This window comes from Haliotis rufescens, unplaced genomic scaffold (genome assembly GCF_023055435.1).
Source record: "Haliotis rufescens isolate VD_foot unplaced genomic scaffold, xgHalRufe1.0.p SCAF_3, whole genome shotgun sequence".
Taxonomy (NCBI): domain Eukaryota; kingdom Metazoa; phylum Mollusca; class Gastropoda; order Lepetellida; family Haliotidae; genus Haliotis; species Haliotis rufescens.
In genome coordinates, this window is record NW_025964001.1 from 16452895 (window position 1) to 16474078 (window position 21184).

The following is a 21184-nucleotide window of genomic DNA, read 5'->3' on the forward strand; positions in this document are numbered from 1 at the left end:
TCGCTATATAAGTGCAATAATCTTGGACGCGATGTTAAACCCCTTTTCACCTCACCTTACCATAAACCCAACTCACTCACACACCAGTTGTATTGCATTTTGAACGTCTCTTTATTATCACATTAGGGACCTGTCATTTTTTTACAGTAAGGGTCAGAGGTTTTTGATGCACCAATGACCCTCCTCTAATAATGCTTGTCAAATTGTTTGGATCACCCTCCCTGAAATAACGTAATGTAAAAGCACTTTATCATGTTTATGTTTTATTATGCAATGTTATTTTCAAGACCCTCCCAAATTTGTGTATTATTTTGACCCTCCTGACCCCATAATAAATGACCGGCCCCTTATGTTTAGTTGTATGTTTTCATATTTGTTACAACTTTGACACTTGACTTTCATGTACTGCTTGGTCTGTCATGTCATGGCAGCCATGTTGAAAATGTCATGTTGGCCTTCTTCTTGTGCAATCTTAAGATGTTCAGGGAAATTTGTCAAAAAAGAAGCAAATGTCATCTGAAGTTAACTGTGAAATGTGGACTTCTTCATTGACAACATCTATGTGAAATTTGGGGATTAGACTTTAAGGCAATAAGAAGGCATTGCCATGGGCACTTAAATTGTGCTCCCTTCCTTGCTGATCTGTTTCTTTTGACAAAATCTGAACACAGGAATTTGGCCAAGTATATTAGCTTCTTATATTTTGATGATCTGATGCTGTGTAATATTGGTGAAATAACCATATCCCTTCCACTGTTATAACCACCCGAACTAGAAATAAAAGAGACCAGTTTCATATTTAGATCTATGCATAAAATTGACTTCAACTTCCAACTTTTCCCTTAAGTCAAGCAAAATTCCAGCAGCGCCAGCTTTTGGTTTCTACATTTCACAACTTTTGAGGTATAATCAAGCATGCTGGGAAGGTTTCAAAGAACATAATGCAACAGCATTCAAATCCTCAGTAAAGCTTTCATGATGTTTTAGGGTAGACATGTGGAGGACATTTCCAACTTCGGTGCATCAGTGACCAACATTATATCTGATGCAGCTCCATATTTTGACTTTTACCATATGTTCCCATGTTTCTTCAGGTGAACAAGTGTCTTGCCTTTGCATGTATTTGTGAAGGGTGCCACTTGTGGGGCAGGATACGCTGACCTTTTGGCGAAAACCTGGTATCATAACTTTCTGATAGTGATTCATACACATGCCTTTGATATTGTTGGAATCGTACAATGGACTCTACTTTTAGCTAAAAATTTTCATGAATGTGGAAAAGATTTTGATTTAGGTTTAGAGTATGAATTCATTTGTGTTCTTTACACTTCAGACCAACTCCAGTGGGCCAGAGTCGTGATTTGTCTTCTTGTAGCAACTACCTGGACAACCTGTTAGGCCCATGGCCATACACTCCCCAGCAGATCTTCAAGGTGAGTGGTCGTAGTCAGTTTACACTGATTTGCTTTGTAGTCAGTACTTACTTTGGTGTAACAAGAGGTAAGTGGTTAAAGTGATATCTTGTCCTGCCACAGCCTTTGGTTCAATTCCTCAGATGGGTACAATGTATGAATCCTATCTCTCTTGTCCCATGCTTGAATATTGCTTATAGAAAATTGTAAAGCCATTCTCACTGTGATGGGAAAAGTGGTTGCATACAAAATCAGATGAGATCTCCCCAGCAGGTTCCCATCAATCTAGTATCCACATCCGCAACCAGTTCCCAATCTGGATCCCCATGGGATGGGCACCTCATGTTTGACGTAAGAGTAAGTTATAATAAGAATGGAACGACATGACTGATCGTGTATTCTTGTGCACCTATGCTGTATGCAATTTCTCATGCAAGCAGCCATTTGTTTGCATTTCGAGGATTTGTCGTAATGGAGTTGGAATATTGCCAACTGGCATATAAAACAATATTTCCGGTTACTTTTGTCACCATTACTTTTAGCTGACTTTGACATCGTCTATCTCATATAAACTTTCTACCTTTCATTCTTCTTCACCATTTTCACTACACCATCTGTGGTCATTGAGCTGCTGCCTTGCCCATAAGCTATTGGCTATCATCCAGTAATGATTTAGTGCTGATCCATCATCAACAATATGGTTGGCTTGGCAGCAAAACTTGTGTCATAAACTTGATTACATCTCTAAGATTATATAATTGACAATTTTTCTGTTCCTGTCTATCAATGCGGTGGGGTAGCCTAGTGATTAATGCGTTCACTCGTCACACCAAAGACCCGGGTTCGATTCCCTACATGGGTACTATGTGTGAAGCCCATTTCTGGTATCCCCTGCCGTCAATTACTCACTCCTGTCCACCAGTATTGCCTGCCTATGCTGGAATCCTTTTTCTTTTTGTCATTTCTACTGAAACAAGTGTACAAATTCTGAAATGTCTCACAGATTTCCAAACCTATTTTGAACATGGCTACTATGGCAACCATATTGAAAATGTATCTTTGTCCCCTGATTGAGGCCCCGTGAAGATTCTGGAGTAGAATAGGTCTTCAGCAACCCATGCTTGCCATAAAAGGTGACTATGCTTGTTGTAAAAGGCGACTAACGTGATCGGGTCCAGTCTCGATTATTTACTGACCGCCGTCATATAGCTGGAATATTGCTGAGTGTGGTGTTAAACAAAAAAAACAACAACCGACCAACCAATGATTGAGACTAATATTGATGTAATTAGATGTGTAGGTTACCATATAAGTAGATCTGTTGTGCAAGAATGATGTCAGTTTTTTTGTGTGCGTAATTTGATTTAAGACATGCTGTAACGTTTATGACCATAATTTCACATAATTTGATCTTTGTGCTAGGTGAGCTACAGAGCCTATTCATTTTACATTATTGGCATATGCATGTGTGAACAGACAATGTTTCTTTTTTAACATTAACATGATACATGTGTTGTTTCGAGAACAGTACACGGGGCTCAAATAATTCTTAACCCAACTTGTCCTGCAGGGCAAGGTGATGTTATTTTGTACTCGTCCTGCAATATTTTCACTTTTCAAAAAGCAAAATGTTCCTGTTATTACCATTTTCTGTTGTTAAAAATGAAATTTGAAAAGAGGATATTTACGACTGAGAGTGCAAAATAATTCACAATCACTGGCATCTACGTTCATCTCTGCCCATTCAAACTCACTCAACCATGCATGTTGCACAGTTCGTTTTCATATTTTACAGTCGTACTGTTTTTAAAAAAAAACAACTTTTTGATTGGCCTTTTTGATAATCAAATCATGTTTTCTCTCGTCAACCACCACCATCCCTGATTACAAACGTCTGCACATCAGCCATTTCCCTCACAAAATCAGTCATGTTTGCCTTAACCATTTGAACAAAAATCATAAATAATATTACCTCCCTCTAAGAACTAGTTTCAAGACCCGTTGCACAAACACACTTTCTGTTCATGTTGTGATATTATCGACATGTATTTCATTATTATTACGAAGAATGTATGAAATATGAAAACCTGTTTTAGGTTCAAAATTATCCTGCATATTTTATTTAAAATGATTAAAGATGAATTGAGACAATTGAAATATGTACTCGCCTGGTAGGACAAGCGTTTCTTCAGTTCTCTCTCACCCTGCACATTCTGCCACGCATCAAAACTAATGGACGAGTGGATTTTTCAAATCCTGAATATAGCTTATTCATGGCCATCCCATGTCCCATGCACTGTTTAAAAATTTATTTACCACTAGTTTAATTTTGCCAAATGCATTACAATTAATTGGGTTTCTTTCAAATCGTAGAAAAGAACCTGTGTCATCTCGCTCTGTTTATTTTGATTCTTCAATAAGTTATTCTCATATCAGACAGCTTTCAAACAAATTATTTAAGAAAAAATATGTACAAAGACTTCTGTACACATCTTAGTCCTTACTTACTGATAGTCATAAGTCCTACAAGGTGTTTTCTACAAACGCTGGCTTGTTTTCAATAAAAATCTATAAATTTGTATATAAACCATGATGAAAATTATCCCCTGATGCATGTTCAGTAATGGACACTTCCTGTTTCAAAGGAAGTGACATAAATTCTGGACAACCTTTGTGCCCTACACACTGAAATATGGGTGACATTTCCACCCTCTGAATGAAACAGTCGGTTTGATGTCAACATCACCAGAGAAGCTAATCATTCTAGGAAAGTAACGTACTTCCTTCTTGATCAAAGTCAGTAGGGAATTCCAAATAAATCATATTGTCAAATGTAGGTTTCAAAGTGTAGGCAAGGGTAGACCGTATTGCTAGTTGTAAGAGGCGACTAAATTGGGAATCCAGGTTAGATCTGGTCACATGCAACATGTGCTGGTCCTTAGAGGAAACTTATTGGATTGGAGAGTCAGGCGCGGTGGAAAACAAGTTAGAATTCAAGTAAGAGTTTGTTGCAATTTTTAGGGACAACATGAAGCTCAAAATGTTGAGTGTGTTTTAATTTTTCACAATGATCATTGTGATATCATGAAAGTTGTGTGTTTGTTCTTGAAGGGTGTCCACTTACTGTTTGCTTATTAAGTAGCCAAACATTCTCAGTACTTCTCATATAGTTTACTGAAGTACAATATTCATTGTTTAAATGCAGTTAACCTTTTACTCAAATGTCAAGGTCACATTAAGGTCATTCAGCGAGTAAATAGGGAAACCTCATATTTGTGACACCACCTAAGTTCGCAACTATAAATCTTCTTGCATGTGATGTGCAAACCTTGGCAAAAGTCAATGTCACACCTTTCATCAAAACCCTTGTGACCATGCCAACTTGAATATGGCAGGTCATGCCTAGAAGGCTGGAATTGAGTATAAGTGTCTTGCTAAGGTAACTGGAGCCATGGGACCTTCTGTTATAGAGTTTTACAGAATAAAAAAGGAAATGTGTGTTCACAAAGGAGACACTATGCCATTAACTCAGTAGAGCATATTATTTACCGGTTTTAGTAGCTAAACGCAATATCAAAGTTCAATAGATACATATGGTGATTTCCAAATGGTTCATGAAACATGTTTCAGTAAAGGTTGGTGGTGATGTCTTCGATCAGTTTTTTCATTTAATCTTTTAAATGGATTTGAATAGAAATCTGGCCCATTTACGTCAATGGGGGTAATCTCGGAGGGATCCAATTGGATCCAAGTGGATCTCAATTACAGCTTCCCTATTGAAATAGGTGCAAAAAAAGTGTGACTAACGGGATCGGGTGGTCAGACATGCTGACTTGGTTGATTGCATAGATGGTTGGTCATAATGTCAATCACTGGGTTGTCTGGTCAAGACTTGATTATTTACAGACCGCCGTCATATAGCTGGAATATTGCTTCATGGGGCGTTAAATAACAATGAAACCAACAAATAATTTAAACCATATTAGAATCTTGAAAGATGATGTATGAGCGCAGAGAGAAACCTGCAGCATCGCAGAGTGTGATGCTGAATTACACTCGTTCTGTGATCTATTAGTGTAGCGTGGAACTATTGATTGAGGTCAAACAGTTCAGTACATAATCACAAGTGTTAAATAATCAGGGAAGGCTTCTATGCATGTGGATTTATTCACCAAAAGTCAAGCATATAATAAAAAAGAATACCAGGATATAATGAAATAAGATATTCATGAAATGATATTAGTTTTAGTAGGCAGCGAGCAGAAAATGTTTTTGGTAATTCAATAGAATTTGAACATCTGCATTATTGATTCTTGTGATGAAAGATCTATTTGATGACTATGTTTTATTTTCAGAATGAAACAATTATTGTGACGATTTGTGATGAAATTATCGTCTAGGAGACAAGGATAATTATGCGATGTTGCTCCCTCTGAAGTGAGCATGTTGGTAACCCTGAACAGGCAGCTGTTGATTTATTGGGTGAAAAAAGATACTTCGCATCCTCAGAATGAATCTTTAAACTTGTAAGGCATTAAATCAATATATCATTTAAAGTGGTGTGATTTTGTAGTCCAGACATTTTTGCTCTCAGCATTTTGACCAAATATTGTCCCTCAGCTGCTCTAGAAGGTTGGACAAATTTATTTTATTTCAAGTCCCCAGGACTCTGAGTTAATAAGGTTTTACAGTATTCCAAGATGTCCTTCAAACCTCGATGTCAAACACATAAATATACCTGCAGCCATTCATTGTCTTCCAAAAAGATTGATTAAATTATAAAAATTTAATTTGCCTCATTGTTAGTGGTAATGCCAATGGGAACCTGACCTCAGATTGGATTAGAGCTGCTTTGAATCTGTAATGTTATTGAATTTAAAAAGAGTATGTGTTGTTTTTGGAGTTAAATGGAAGGAATCTGAATTATGTTCAAGCTGTGATAGTTGTCCTCACTCTCTTCAGACCTCACAGATTCTCTGTGTGCTGAGGTGACATATTTCTTCAAGGTCCTTTACACACTGGCTCCATGGGGATTCTTGGTTGAAATAGGTCTGTAGCAAAGTATACAGGTCGTAAGGTGACTTGGTTGATTGCATATCACCATACCCCGACCTTGTGGTTCACAATATCAATTCCTGTATTGTCTGGTCCAGACTCTATTCTTACAGTGTGCCACAGTACAGCTGGGATGTTCCTGAGTGCAGCGTTAATCAACAACAAAAAAGGAAACTTACAAGATCTCACATTCACATTTGCAGTTGTAAGACATTCAAGTGATGTAACGAAGATCCGGGTTAGAATTGGTCTTCAGCAACCCATGCTTGTCGTATTGAGGCCACTAACAGGATCGGGTGGTCAGACTCGCTGACTTGGTTGATGCATGCTATCATATCCCAATTGTATAGATGGATGCTCAAGATGAGGTTTGTCTGGTCCAGCCACAATTCTTTAAAGATCTCCCCCATATAGGAGCAATATTACTGGATGTGGCATTAAACAACAACCAACAGGTGAAATAAAAAGCTTCCAACTAATATTTAACACAGTTACCATGGTTACGCATCTAGATTTTAAGGTAATAATTAAAGTTTTGTGATGTCAAGCAGTCACTTACAATTACCTGGTCGACATCCGGGAAGAAGTGTTTCTTTTCAACTATGGTTGAAAACAAACACATTGTGACATGTTCTTTGGGCAGACACACAAATGATCCATTAATTAGAGCTAATCTGTTGGACTATACGTCTCTATAGCAACATTATCAGGCACACTCCATTTCATTGTCAAACATCTTTCTGGTCTTGGTTGCCATCGGTAACCATAATTGATGTAAAGATGGATGGAAGTGATGTTTGGCTATATTGACCAGAAGCAATGAAGAATTGCTCAATCAGGGATGGAGTTTAATCTCACTATTACTTCATAAACAAAGAGAGAATAAAATATTGTTAGATAAGAACTTTAACTTCGTTGCAAGTTTTGGAACACCTGTTCATGCAGTCATTTATTTATTGTGTGTGTGATTTATGGGTTGTAATACTTCGCCACCTCATGCTAGAAGTTATTTGTCGTATTCCACACTATCCCTCAAACAGTGATAGCAGAACAGTGGAATCGGGTGACACCGTACTTGCTTGGCACGAACAATTAATTCCAATTTAGACTTCTGTCCAAATTAGACAGAAATCAGATTCTTCTTCTTAAGAAAGAGACACTGGTGAATGTCTGAGAAAAATAGTGGTAGGTGAACACATTTTGAAGCCATCAACAATGTCGGCGTCCACTAGGGCTTCAACGAGTACTCAAGTACTCGGGACCGGGTCGGTTTTACTTGGACTCGAGTCCGTTATCAAGGACTCGAGTACTCGATAAGGGCAGATCACTCTGTTTCAATGTTCAATTGTTCATCAATATATTGATTATAGCTTAAAAAAATATTGTTTGAATAATGTATTCTTTGTAGAAAGTAGATGTACATTAGAACAATTGAGAATGTCACATAAAATAGACATAATTATTGTTTTTCCTTCCCGACTTTAAGAAATTGAATGTATCAAGGCGATTATTGCTTCTTTGCTCCGACTCAAATGCCAAGTGTATTCCCTTACACAGATTAACAACTGATTAGCTGATATATATGTGCTATTTCAGTGCTTACAAATCAAGCGACAGGTCAACAGTTTGGTACAGTTTGAAAACGTGACCAACTCATGAATGAATGAACTTATAGTACTTCATTTCCATATTTAGCAGCCTTCGTCTTGCAGCCCAGCAGCTGTGTATACGTGTATGTCACGTGATGCACATTATCGATTTTCTTCCTGCGAATTATTGTTCGTGCTTGTTGGCTGGTGTCAAATGAAACGCTGATCGTCAGAAAAAAACTTGGTTTGTGTTCAATATGTATTGTAGTATTTGTAGACGTGACGTAATGTTTTTGAAGGTCGTGATTAAGATTAGTGCAGTTACAAGCAAACATTAACACTGAACACTTCCATACACTTTGACAGATAAACAAGTTCCGTGGACGCTCTCTATTTACATTTCAGTGCAGTTCAATTATACTTATAACATGTTTTAATACTTTTAGATGGCAATTTTGATCTAATGAACCAATATTCTTAAAGGACGTCCTATTTTCGGGTACTCGAGTATGAGTCGAGTTTCACCCCTCGGGTACTCGAGTCCAAAAATTTGGACTCGTGGAAGCCCTAGCATCCACCTCCAAGCACTATACACTTTTCGATATTAAATCACGTTTTCTAAGATGTCAACCATCACCGTGAACACCTGGTGTCATTACTGATTTTAAGTGGTTCCTTCATATAATGTTCACAGCTATTTTGCCCATTATGCCAAATGGAATCTGTTTCAGCAGATAAACGAGACTGGTTATTCTCATGCATTGACATTTTATGTTTAAGATAGCAAAGTTGGAAGCATATTTGAGCTCTTCCTCTTTCAAAATTGATAAGGATACAAGTAGATAGCCAGTGACTCATTTGAAGGTTCATCTCGGCTGTGACCACCACAGTGGCATATGTCACTATTGACTTTATCAACCACTGGTTAGTGGAGATAAGTATTGGCCACTTTTGTTTCACAGTATATTGAAATACAGATGATGAAAAATTGTTATTTGTGCCATGCTCTCTTGCCGGCCTGAAACGAGATAAGTTACTCTGTAAATTTGATTTTAGGTATGCCCTTATCAGTAAAGTGGAAACAATACAATAACGTTTCCTTTGTGACTCCTTGTTAGAATAGGTTCCCAGGAATCTATGCTTGTCATACTTAATGGATTGAGTGGCCAGGCTCACTGACTTGGTTATTACAATGTCATCGTACCCAGATGGTGTTGTTGGTAGCTCACAATAGCTATCAATAGCTATTTTTGTTTTAACTGGTAGTTTTTAGGTGCCGTCTCGTATGCAAAACTTAGAGAAAAAACTGTCATGCCAAAAGCGTTCTGCTTTATATATTGTTTTGTAGTTGTATTGCAGTAAATCGGTATACGTGTACTTGAATACCTTGCTAATCTACTTATTTGCCTGGTTCAAGTTACTTAAAGGCACCTTGGTAATCTGTTACGTCGCTTATTACAGAGTTGGTGTGATAACACATACCGTAATCGACGTAATAAGCGCCCCGCTCTAATAACCGCCCACGGCGATATTTACTAATATATTCGCTAGTGAACAATACCAATTAGTACCCCTTCCGATTGATCGATGTACACAAGACTTATTTATTCGCGTATAATACGTACTCGTGTGTTATATGCACCCTTAATTATGGGCAATTAAATTCTGGAAAAATGTATCTCTCGTATATAAACATTTCAGGCTGTCAGCATAAACCAGGAAATTTATCTTTCAACTCTGTTTTTTTCACCAAAATAATAATCTAATGGTGGTGGTGGAATGGGGTTTAACGTCGCGTTCAAGATTATTGCACTTATATAGCGACGTGCATGTACGTGTGTGTGTTTGTGTGGCTGCTTGTACTAGTCCGGACTGATGCCGATTTATAGTGCTAGCCCACTGAGATACCATGCCGCAGTTTAACATGAATATCCCACTCAGACACAGTATACTGACTCCGAGCCTACCAGTCCTTGTTTTAGCCCCTTAAAGCCGAGCGCCAGACAGGGTAACAACAAGTAGCATCTTTTAACGTCTTTTGGTATGACGCGGCCGGGGATCGAACCCCGGACCTTCCCCTCTCCGGGCGGACGCTCTACCGCTACACCACGAGGTCAATAATCTAATAAGAGCCACCTATTTCTAATTTTGAGAGCACCCTGGGCGCTTATTACGTCGAATACGGTACACTCATTCTGAAGTTAAAATATCTTAAGTTTACATATGTGTGAGTGAGTGAGTGAGTGAGTGAGTGAGTATGGTTTTACGCCGCTTTTAGCAATATTCCAGCAATATCATGGCAGGGGACACCAGAAATGGGCTTCACACATTGTACCCCTGTCAGGAATCACTTATGTATGTATCACATAGGTCATCAAATGTGTTCCTATGCACAGGGCTGACGTGGCTCTATGCCATTTGTTTGTGCTGCTTGTCCCAGAAATCCTAAAGAATGCTTGTCGTCTGCATCAGTGCTAACAGTCAAACCCCTACTGGTGTATACAACATCTGTCGAAACAGAAAAAAACTGCAAGCTGATCTGACTTCTTGGATTAGGCTAACAGAGGTGAACTACAAATGAATAAAGAGGAATTGATGACAGATACACGTTGATTGTCTTCAGTGGGCCCGACTGTGACCAAGTATTGACAATTGCCATTTCACAACTCCTTATAACATTGAATAAGCTTTTACTGCTGTGCAGCTGACAATCAGTTGTCAGGATACTATCACTGTGACGCATTTGAGACCTCATGGCATTGACAGTGATCAAGCCTCATTTTGATGCTCAAGATAAATGGCATCTATTTTGGATGTTCTTGTTTGTCAAGGACCAATACCTCTTGTATTTTGATTGTTCAACAGCCTTTATCATGAATAAGAGTATACAATAGGTTCAAGGGCTCTGATGCAAGTGGATACTTCTTCCAAAGTATTAGACAGCCACTGTTTGTGCTTCAATCACTGTCATGTTTAGTTGCAGGATGTTTATATGAACATGGATGGATTTTGACCAATCTTGTTATGAGCAGTACTGTATGAAGGAAAGGTGAATATGGGTAGTTAGTCAAACAAACTTCAAGGACATTGGTCACTTGACTAAATCTGGTGTGATGCTTATAATGTGTCTCGTCTGCCTGTCAACATTTTTTCATCATAAATTGGGGGCGGTCGGGTAGCCTAGTGGTTAAAGCGTTCTCTCGTCATGCCGAAGACCCGGGTTCGATTCCCGACATGGGTACAGTGTGTGAAGCCCATTTCTGTTGTCCCCCGCCGTGATATTGCTTGAATATTGCTAAAAGCGGCGTAAAACCATACTCACTCACTCACTCATCATAAATTGGCAGATATGTCAAACAGTTCCTGAAATGATGCCTTTTGCTATTTACAGATATTTTGCATTTTTATTTTTCTCGATTTCCATGAAAACAATTAGATGATTTCAACTAACATTTATGGTTCAATTATTTATGAACAGGTCATGTAGAATTCGAAAACAACATGTCAAGAATGAATATCTACTGCCTTTTGTGTTACAAGCTTGTCATGGTTGCCACGTTGCAAGCTCTTTATCTGAAGGTATTTGATAACGGGACAGCTTCAGCACGTTCACAATGATGAGGTAATTGGTTTCCTCTTCTCTGGATATTACCAAACATATTTCTAACGACCTCTCCTCAGTGCAGTCATATGAAACTCAACTGGTATGTTGAGCTTATTGAATCATGTGCACTCTGTCAACTCTGTGGCCCTATATAATTAAAATCAAATCTTTCACTCTCATATGATATTCCTCTGTGTGAACATCTGTACACAACTCCATCACTGAGGCTACTGAATTGTCAGTACAAGTGCACAAGCATTCAGACAACCTTATCTGAATTCTGTATCCTAAAATTGTATGTTATCAAGGCAATCCGAATGAAAAAAATACAATTCTGTGCTTATATTGTTGTGGGTATTGTAGACATCCTGTCATTTGTGAGGGCCATGGCATCTACACCCAAAACGGTTGGTGAGGAGGGTATATTTGTTTATGGTGGGTTTCTTTGGTAGAGATCGAAATTTTCAACTCAACATGTTGAAGAAATGAAACTGAATCGTTTTAGAAAGACGACGTCTGATTGTCTCAGAACCCATGCAACTTTCATTTAAATTGGGCGGTCAAAGTTCACTCAGTGTTTACTTTGAACACAACCCCCTGTGAAGCTGTCCCAATATCTTGATGCAGACAGGTATCGTATCAGAGGAAACGATCTGATGTTAATCAGAGTGTTCTTGATCTTGGCTTGGAGTGGGCACCTGACTGTTGAGTACCGTGCCTCCTTTTGAGCTAATGTTGGCAATGGTGCAACTCATTTATGGCGGCAACAAGCAAGAGTGATCTTCTAACATTGTACGTGTACTAGTATGAGGAATCAATCTGAGTGGTGCAAGCACTAGTGAAAATGATAACTTTGTCACAAAAAGAGATAAACATGTAATTTGACCAGAGGGGAGAAATATTTTATTTATTATGTATTTTCTTACTGGTCTTCATGATCTGGCTCCGAAATAGTTTAATGGGACGAAAGGTAGTTCTGACATAAAGTAATATTTCACTCAAGTGAGATATACATTTTATGTTTTCAGATAAATACAGTATTTCATCTCTAAATACATAATAAATAAGATTATTTATCAAATCCTCATACTGATTATCTGCCAACTATATTACAAGTATAACTGGCATAGCCAAAGTTGAAAATCTTATGACAGCTGATGAAGGCAGGGACGTATTGCTGGCATTGAGAAAGCTGATGGCTGATGTCTATTTGATTTGATCAGAATGTGTCAACACTTATCTTCCCCCCCTATTCACAAAATGTGCCACACAAAAATATTTGAACCTTTATTTACATGATAATTGTCATTCTGAGAATCAACCAAATGAAGCTCATTGGAGGTTTGTGTTCTACAGTGGGCGATATATACCTGGTAGATACATGCCGTTTTATCCTGACGTAAAAATGTCATCAATTTCCTGTGTTAAAAAGGGATGAAAGTAAGAAATTACAACTCGTGCACTTTAACCTTGGAGCCATCAATTGTTGCATGTAGATCAAGATTTTGCCCATTATATGTTCGCTGTAGATTATTGAAATTTCGCAGGACAGCACTGCAGATACAGAGACATAAAGTCCAGGCATAAAGCCACACAACTGTTGTTTTACATTTCTCACATTGCAGATAAACAATCCTGAATAGCACTTAATTTGCTAGATTAATGTTCCTGTGTTGTTGTGAAAGGAATATATATATGATATATATCAGGAAATGACCCCATTCGGCCGACCTCTGCTATCCTGCGTGATTACGAAACGTGAAATTTAGACATGAGAGATGTTATTCAGATGAAATAGTCAGGATGTGGAGGTACTCGTGGACAGCAGAATGTGACCTTAGCTCATGTTACGCCACCCAAACATCTAATCTGCCAAGCAACCCATGTTGCTTACGAATACAGCAACCACTGCCTTGACACTACTGTTGCTAAGCAACCCATGCTGCTATGCAGCTAGCGCTTCCAGACAAGTACTATTGCCAGATAGTGAACGAGGGCAACTATTGTTGCCAAGCTGACCATCCATTTACAGGCCCTCCTATCTATTTGAATAAAAGCGTTGAATGGGTTTAAAATGAAGGCGTATTGGTAGCATTGCTCCGTATTGGAACCGAATGCATTCATTATGTGAACGAAAAGAAAAACTATCGGACACACCCGCTAATGGAAAATCAAATGTAGAGGAATAGCTTTGGCTGTATCTTTCAAAAGACGAACCTTCCTAATTGAAAACACCGTTTCCGGGAAGAAAAAGAAATGGCAGCAATAAGCAACAAGCAAAGTAATTTCTTTTGGTTAGTCTGACTCAAAGTCTTGACAATTAAGCATATAACATCTATGGCATTGAGCAGCCAGTGTTCATATGTATCAGAATTTGTTATCTAAAGTTGGAGACATGTTTTCTTGTATCAGAGTTATCACAAATAAATGGTCAGTAGTCAGGTATGGTTGCCAAACAAGCTGAAGATGTCTGACATCTTGTACATCTGCCCACCAGATACCAGCGATCTTGGCAACTATGTGGTAGCCAAAACACTCACATCAGGATCTGGTTATGGTATTATGTTAATAAAATACATATAAATAATTATTATTGTTGAAGTCCCAATCAGCCACTGATGAATTCCTTACTGGACTGACAGAACTTTGTATATGCCCTTATGTATATATATACTCAACAGTTATAGGGCAAATACTAGATCTAGCTCTAAAACAGTGAATTAAATTATGGGTGAAGTAATTTATCTCGCTCTATGACTGATAAGATTTCCATTCTACTCCCATCAAAATACATCGATAATGTGAACGAAATACATTTTTGCTGAAAATGAATTGTAATAATTACATTCTTATTAAAAACAAGCGTTGATTAACACACTTCCCCGTTTGTCTTCTCCGCTACTGTCAGCCATGTTTCGCGCACTGTGGCGTCAGTAAGTGTTGTTGTAGTTCGGCGGAATGTAATGGACATGACCAAATGTATTCGGTTGCCGATGCTGTCGGTTCCAATAGCGTCTGTGTGATGATTCCAATAAGAACCGCTGCTACAACGATAGTTACAACGATAGTTATACTGCATTTGAAAGTATTCCTTCGCACTTGGTAGCTGTACACATGATATTGCTTACATTAATTCTGATAGTGCTTCTTTTCATTCAAATAGAAAGGAGGGCCTGAGTTAAGGCAGACACTAAGCCACCTGCTGTAAAACAAAATGGATAAAATTGGTTCCTGTTGTAAAGCAAGCAACCCTATCCTATACAATTTATAACTTCGGATGGATCCCAAGACGTCAAATGTAACTTGTAATGCAGTCCACCAGCACCCTGTCGGTCTGCAACATTTTATTTGTGAAGAATATTTTTGCAATCCATGATTTTTGTTTGAGAGGAATATTTTTGCAAAGTGCTTAAGTGCTTTTCTATGAAAGGAAAAGCAAAACTTTTTCATTTTTTGTCTTTGTGAAGATATCATTATATACACACTTACCACTCCAGTAAAGCTTGATTAAATAAAGAAATAAAGGATAACAGGGTGGGTAGGCAGGTGTAATGAAAGATGAAGATGAAAACCTGCGTGGCAGCATGGGATGATGGATAATGCAACAGTGAGCCGATGCTACGTCACAGGACGACATGCTTACTTATAATGTAATACCTAGCCTGGAAATAGACCGGCTGGGATGAAGGTATTAAGCTGTAGTAATGAATAGGAACCAGCAATATGGTGTCAAGATTGATATAAAGACAGTTAGTTCTGAGCACTAAATGCTGATATGTGGTTTCTAAAAGGAGATCATCAACATTTAGACAAAGCCTTAGAGTAGGAGTAAAAAAGTAGAGAATACAAATACTTAAATTCTGACCATTTAATATTGTGCAAGGATTTTTGTTTGAGAGGAATATTTTTGCAATCAGTGCTTCAGTCCTTCACTGCTTTTCTATGAAAGGAGAAGCAAAACTTTTCAATCGGATCCACATCACATTAGTGTTCTGAACAACCATCATGTCCAGTGAACATTATATTTGTGTTGGTAAAACTTGAGAACAAATTATTATTTTCAGAAACAGATGATTTGTTTTTTAAATCACACAGGGGACACGGGCGGCCAAGCCGTCTAAGGCGCCGAGATTCGCTGTGCAGAGTTGCGTCCCTTGGGCACGCCAGAAACCTATGATTGTGGGTTCGAATCCCGGTTCGCCCCGATTATTTTTCTAGGTTTGTCAGCACCATACTCGAGTTCGTGGGTTACACCAAAGTGGTAAACGTCTGAGACCTGCATCACTTAGGGCTTTCCTCCGACATTAAGCTGACACGCCATGATATAACTGGAATACTGTTAAAAGCAGCGTTAAACCCAACTCATTCACTCACTCACTTAAATCACACACATACAAAGAATATGAAATGGTTGTCCCCTAGCATAGCAACACTATGCAACAGATGTATTACTGCCAAGTTTCAATCCAGCTGTGACATATTGAGACTGTCAAGCCTCACCGTTCACGTGATGAGCACTGCTGCCAGTGCCTGATTTCTCTGAGATGAGAGCTCCCTCAAACTGGCAGTGTATGCATATGGATTCTGACACCACATTGTTATGACATCATAAACAATGCATGAGGACCATGTTTAAAAAGTCTCACTAGTACAAGACAACATGTCTCAATTCGAGACACATTCAGTTGTTAGTGTGATGGGAAGTGACAGAATTGCCGACAGAATTGCCGACAGGGACTGCGACTCTTGATGAATGGACAGCTCTTATAGATATTGTGTCACTGAGTGGGTCTGTCAGTAGGGGATGCCATAGCGACTTTAATTACAGAGCAAGGGAACTTGGGAACCACACATGCTAAGGCATTGACATTCAATAATCTGAGGTGGGACTGGGATTTTTGATTGAGACAAAATGTTTTTTCAGTCAGCATTTTTTAATATATACTGAACCAAAAAAGTTAGGGATAGTGAATATTTTGGGGATATTTTGGGGATATTTTTATGAAATTGTGTGCTCAGTTGTCACTACAAGAAAATATTCATGATCCCCAATTATCTTCCACAATGCATTTTGCAGAGGGTGTTACAATATATCATGCCCGAAGCAGATCTTGAAAACCGTAAATATTTCTTCACCAAACTTGGTACATGGGCCTTGTGGTGAACTGGTGCCTTTTGATAGTTTGGGATTTTAAAAAATAATTTATTTTTTTTTAGTTTTACTATAATAGGCTGAAAATGGTGGTAGTGCTTTTACTTGTGCAGATCTTGAAAACTTTACATTTCAATATTTACTTACAAACTTGACACATAGATACTGGTGCCTTTTGATAGTTTGGGATTTTTTAAATAAATATATTTTGAGTTTCCATGACAACAAGTTTCATACATTTATTCACAAGTATATTCCATTGTGGGGGATGTTGATGACTTTGTGCTGTTGTTTATTTTCAAGGAGCCTCACTATTTCATTGGGATCCACAACTTATTATCATGAAATATTTCAGAAAAAGGATTATGTCTTCACACCAATCCTAGGCTGAATATTAAATAGCCATCCATGACCTAAAGTTAAAGACAAAACTTGCCATATAACTTTGTATGTGACCAGCTATATCATTATGAAATGCTAGAAGTGGGTATTCAACAAAATGGAGTACTTTATTACTTTTTTATTTATTGCAGACGAGCAAACAAAATGACACAAATGAACCCTTGGTATTCGGGCAGTTTGACCCCTATAAGAAAGAACTGAATCTTGATGTACCTTTACAGACAGATGACAGGTAAGTCAGTGAGTAATGTGACCGGAAATATCTATGAAAGTATCCCTTTGGTGTATTCTGTATGAAGGAGCTACATGTTGATGTATTCTGTATGAAATAGCTACACTTTGATGTATTCTGTGTGAAAGAGCTACATTTTGTTGTATTCTGTGTGAAAGAGTTACACTTTGATGTATTCTGTGTGAAAGAGCTACACTTTGTTGTATTCTGAATGAAAGAGCTTCACTTTGATGTATTCTGTATGAAATAGCTTCACTTTGATGTATTCTGTATGAAAGAGCTACACTTTGATGTATTCTGTGTGAAAGAGCTTCACGTTGATGTATTCTGTATGAAATAGCTACACTTTGATGTATTCTGTATGAAAGAGCTACACTTTGATGTATTCTGTGTGAAAGAGCTACTCTTTGATGTATTCTGTATGAAAGAGCTACACTTTGATGTATTCTATATGAAAGAGCTACACTTTGATGTATTCTGTATGAAAGAGTTACACTTTGATGTATTCTGTATGAAAGAGCTACACTTTGATGTATTCTGTATGAAAGAGCTTCACTTTGATGTATTCTGTATGAAAGAGGAACACTTCAAATTCTTGTAGGGCAGAACATGCTAGTTTGGCAGAGAAAAGGGTTTATAAATCACGATTTGATGACTGCACTCAGTGTTTGTGTCCAGGTATTGTGTTGATCAGATGTTGCTTTCATGCTTGCTAAGCTGCACTTCCTAATATTGATCTCAAGAACATAGATTAAAAGATGAAAGTATCGGCAATATTCACAAGTTATTTATGTCTTTACTTAATAATATCAGGATCTTTGAAATTCCTTGATGAAAGTCATTTTGAGCGGCTAATTTAATTAGAGAAAAGAGAAGAAATATTTGCCAAATCCACTTTTCATCAAATTTATGGAACTACATTAAAAGCCATATGTCACATCTATCAATGGAGTAGCATCAATGAAATGACAATTACTTGCTTTCATGTTGAAGTGGAACTCTTGTTTCAGAGACTCGGTACAGAGGATTGATATCGTCTTTGTGGAGGAACAGGGGAATGTCACGGAGCTGGTTTCCTACAACATCACACAGGCAAATTATGTCGACAATAATGTTGCTGTGGTGTGGTCAGACATGTCGTCTGAAAATGTTGCCAGATTAGAGGTACAGTATTCAAATTGCATATTTCTATTATTTGTACAGTTCATTGTAAGCACGACCATTTGTTCATTGTATATATTGTTGTTATTTCCTTATAGGTAAGGTCAATCTTTACTACAATAGTTATTGAACTGCTTAAGTTCTGGATTAGATGATATTAGATGGTATGTCGTTTTTCTTTTTTTCATTAATCAGAATCTTCTTTCAATGCAACATAAGAAATCTACTTTTCTTTAAAACTTTGTTTTCAGTTTCTAAGGCATGGTTATATCATCAGGCCTGAAACTTAATATTGTAGTGGTCCTTGCCTTGGCATGTCTGTCAAAGTCAAGATCATAGCACCATTGTGATAAGCAGTTGTATAATTCATTGCTAGTTATACATGTGACCAGAATCCATGCTTGTAAGAGGCGACTGTGCTTGTCGTAAGAGGCGACTAACGGGATCGGGTGGTCAGACTCACTAACATGGTTGATGCATGTCATTGTATCCAAATTCCGTAGATTGATGTTCATGATGGCAATCACTGGATCGTCTGGTATAGATTCGATTATTTACAGATTGTAGTTGTATAGCTGGAATATTGCTGAGGGTGGCATTTAACAACAAACAAACATGAAAATATTGTGATGGGACTGGTTCTATTTTCGCATGTGATGATGATATCTTTGTATATCTTGGGGACAAAGAATTGATTCAATTAACAGAAATCAACTTTATTAACACCAGAACATTTCTGGTAAGGCTTCTCTCCTTGTTACTTGATATTACTAAAAAAACTGTTAAATTGTCCCACTCTTATGTCAAATGTACTCACAAGATCAGCCCTTAGTATCTAAAAATGATATTGACATGGCAATATTGATGGCAAAACTATTGACCAAGGCAAGTGTTGCTCTGTAAATTTTATACTGACAGTAGCAGACTTCTATGAAATGATTTGACTTTTATTAACCCCACTGTATTTTACCCCCGACCTTTTAGGTATTAGTGAGCCACGCTCACTTTTGCCCTTGTTTAAAACTGAGATTGATAAGCTAGGAAGATTCTCGCAAGTAATGGTGAAGTACCTTGATTCATGCTGTATTAGGTCAAATGTAATCAAGTTCAGATAGCCTAGTGGTTAAAGCGTTCACTTATCACGCCGAAGACCCGGGTTCGATTCCCGACATGGGTACAATGTGTGAAGCCCATTTCTGGTGTGCCCCGCCGTGTTATTGCTGGAATATTGCTAAAAGCGGCGTAAAACCATACTCACTCACTCACTCACTCACTCACTCACTCACTCACTCACTCACTCACTCACTCACTCACTCACTCACTCACTCACTCACTCACTCACTCACTCACTCACTCACTCACTCACTCACTCACTCACTCACTGTAAGCTGGTTCCCAGTGTCCATGATTGTTCAAAGGAGGAGGACAGGGTGGGTGTCAAGTGTGACTGGACTATGTGTCATTGTCCCCCGATGGAGCTTTGCTAATGTTATCAACCATTGGGTCGCCTGATCCAGACTTCATTATTTTCAACCTGACTTGATATTGCTGAACTAATGTGTTGTAAGATGTCAGTCATCCACATTAAATGTGATAAATTTTATCATGAGTGAAACTTCCTTATGAGACTGGGCCACTGTGACCTACTTTTGATGTGGGGCCATAATTACCTCACCTGATTTAAAGGCAAGTGAGCTTATTATCCCCCGCCGCGCGAAAGCGCGAAGCGGGGGATATAGTATTCACGACCGTCCGTACGTCCGTCCGTACGTCCGTCCGTCCGTACGTCCGTCTGTCCGTACGTCCGTCCGTACGTCCCACCTGTTTGTTGCCGCGATATCTCAAGAACTAAACACTGGATTGTCTTCATATTTGGAACTATGGTGTATATACAGACTCCGCAGACACCAGTCGGTTTTGGTGACCTTGATCCCATTTTCAAGGTCACAGCAGACAAATCTGCTTTTGGAGTTGGAAAACGGTGTTGCCGCGATATCTCAAGAACTAAACACTGGATTGTCTTCATATTTGGAACTATGGTGTATATACAGACTCCGCAGACACCAGTCGGTTTTGGTGACCTTGATCCCATTTTCAAGGTCACAGCAGACAAATCTGCTTTTAGAGTTGGAAAACGGTGTTGCCGCGATATCTCAAGAACTAAACACTGGATTGTCTTCATATTTGGAACTATGGTGTATATACAGACACCGCAGACACCAGTCGGTTTTGGTGACCTTGACCCCATTTTCAAGGTCACAGCAGGCAAATCTGCTTTTGGAGTTGGAAAACGGTGTTGCCGCGATATCTCAAGAACTAAACACTAGATTGTCTTCATATTTGGAACTATAGTGTATATGCAGACACCAGTCGGTTTTGGTGACCTTGATCCCATTTTCAAGGTCACAGCAGGCAAATCTGCTTTTGGAGTTAGAAAACGGTGTTGCCGCGATATCTCAAGAACTAATCGCTGGATTGTCTTCATATTTGGAACTATAGTGTATATACAGACACCGCATACACCTGTCAGATTTGGTGACCTTGACCCCATTTTCAAGGTCACAGCAGGCAAATCTG

At 38.4% G+C, this 21184-nt stretch overlaps 1 protein-coding gene across 2 annotated transcripts in view; it reads left to right on the forward strand.

The window, feature by feature from the left end:
- Positions 1-21184, forward strand: part of LOC124111931 — a 113774-nt gene that overhangs the window by 55364 nt on the left and 37226 nt on the right. For both annotated transcript variants that reach the window (XM_048403827.1, XM_048403828.1), the window contains exons 6-8: positions 1334-1433; positions 17346-17446; positions 18457-18610. In XM_048403827.1, coding sequence (XP_048259784.1) covers positions 1334-1433; positions 17346-17446; positions 18457-18610 — 355 coding nt within the window. The remainder of the gene's footprint in view (positions 1-1333; positions 1434-17345; positions 17447-18456; positions 18611-21184) is intronic.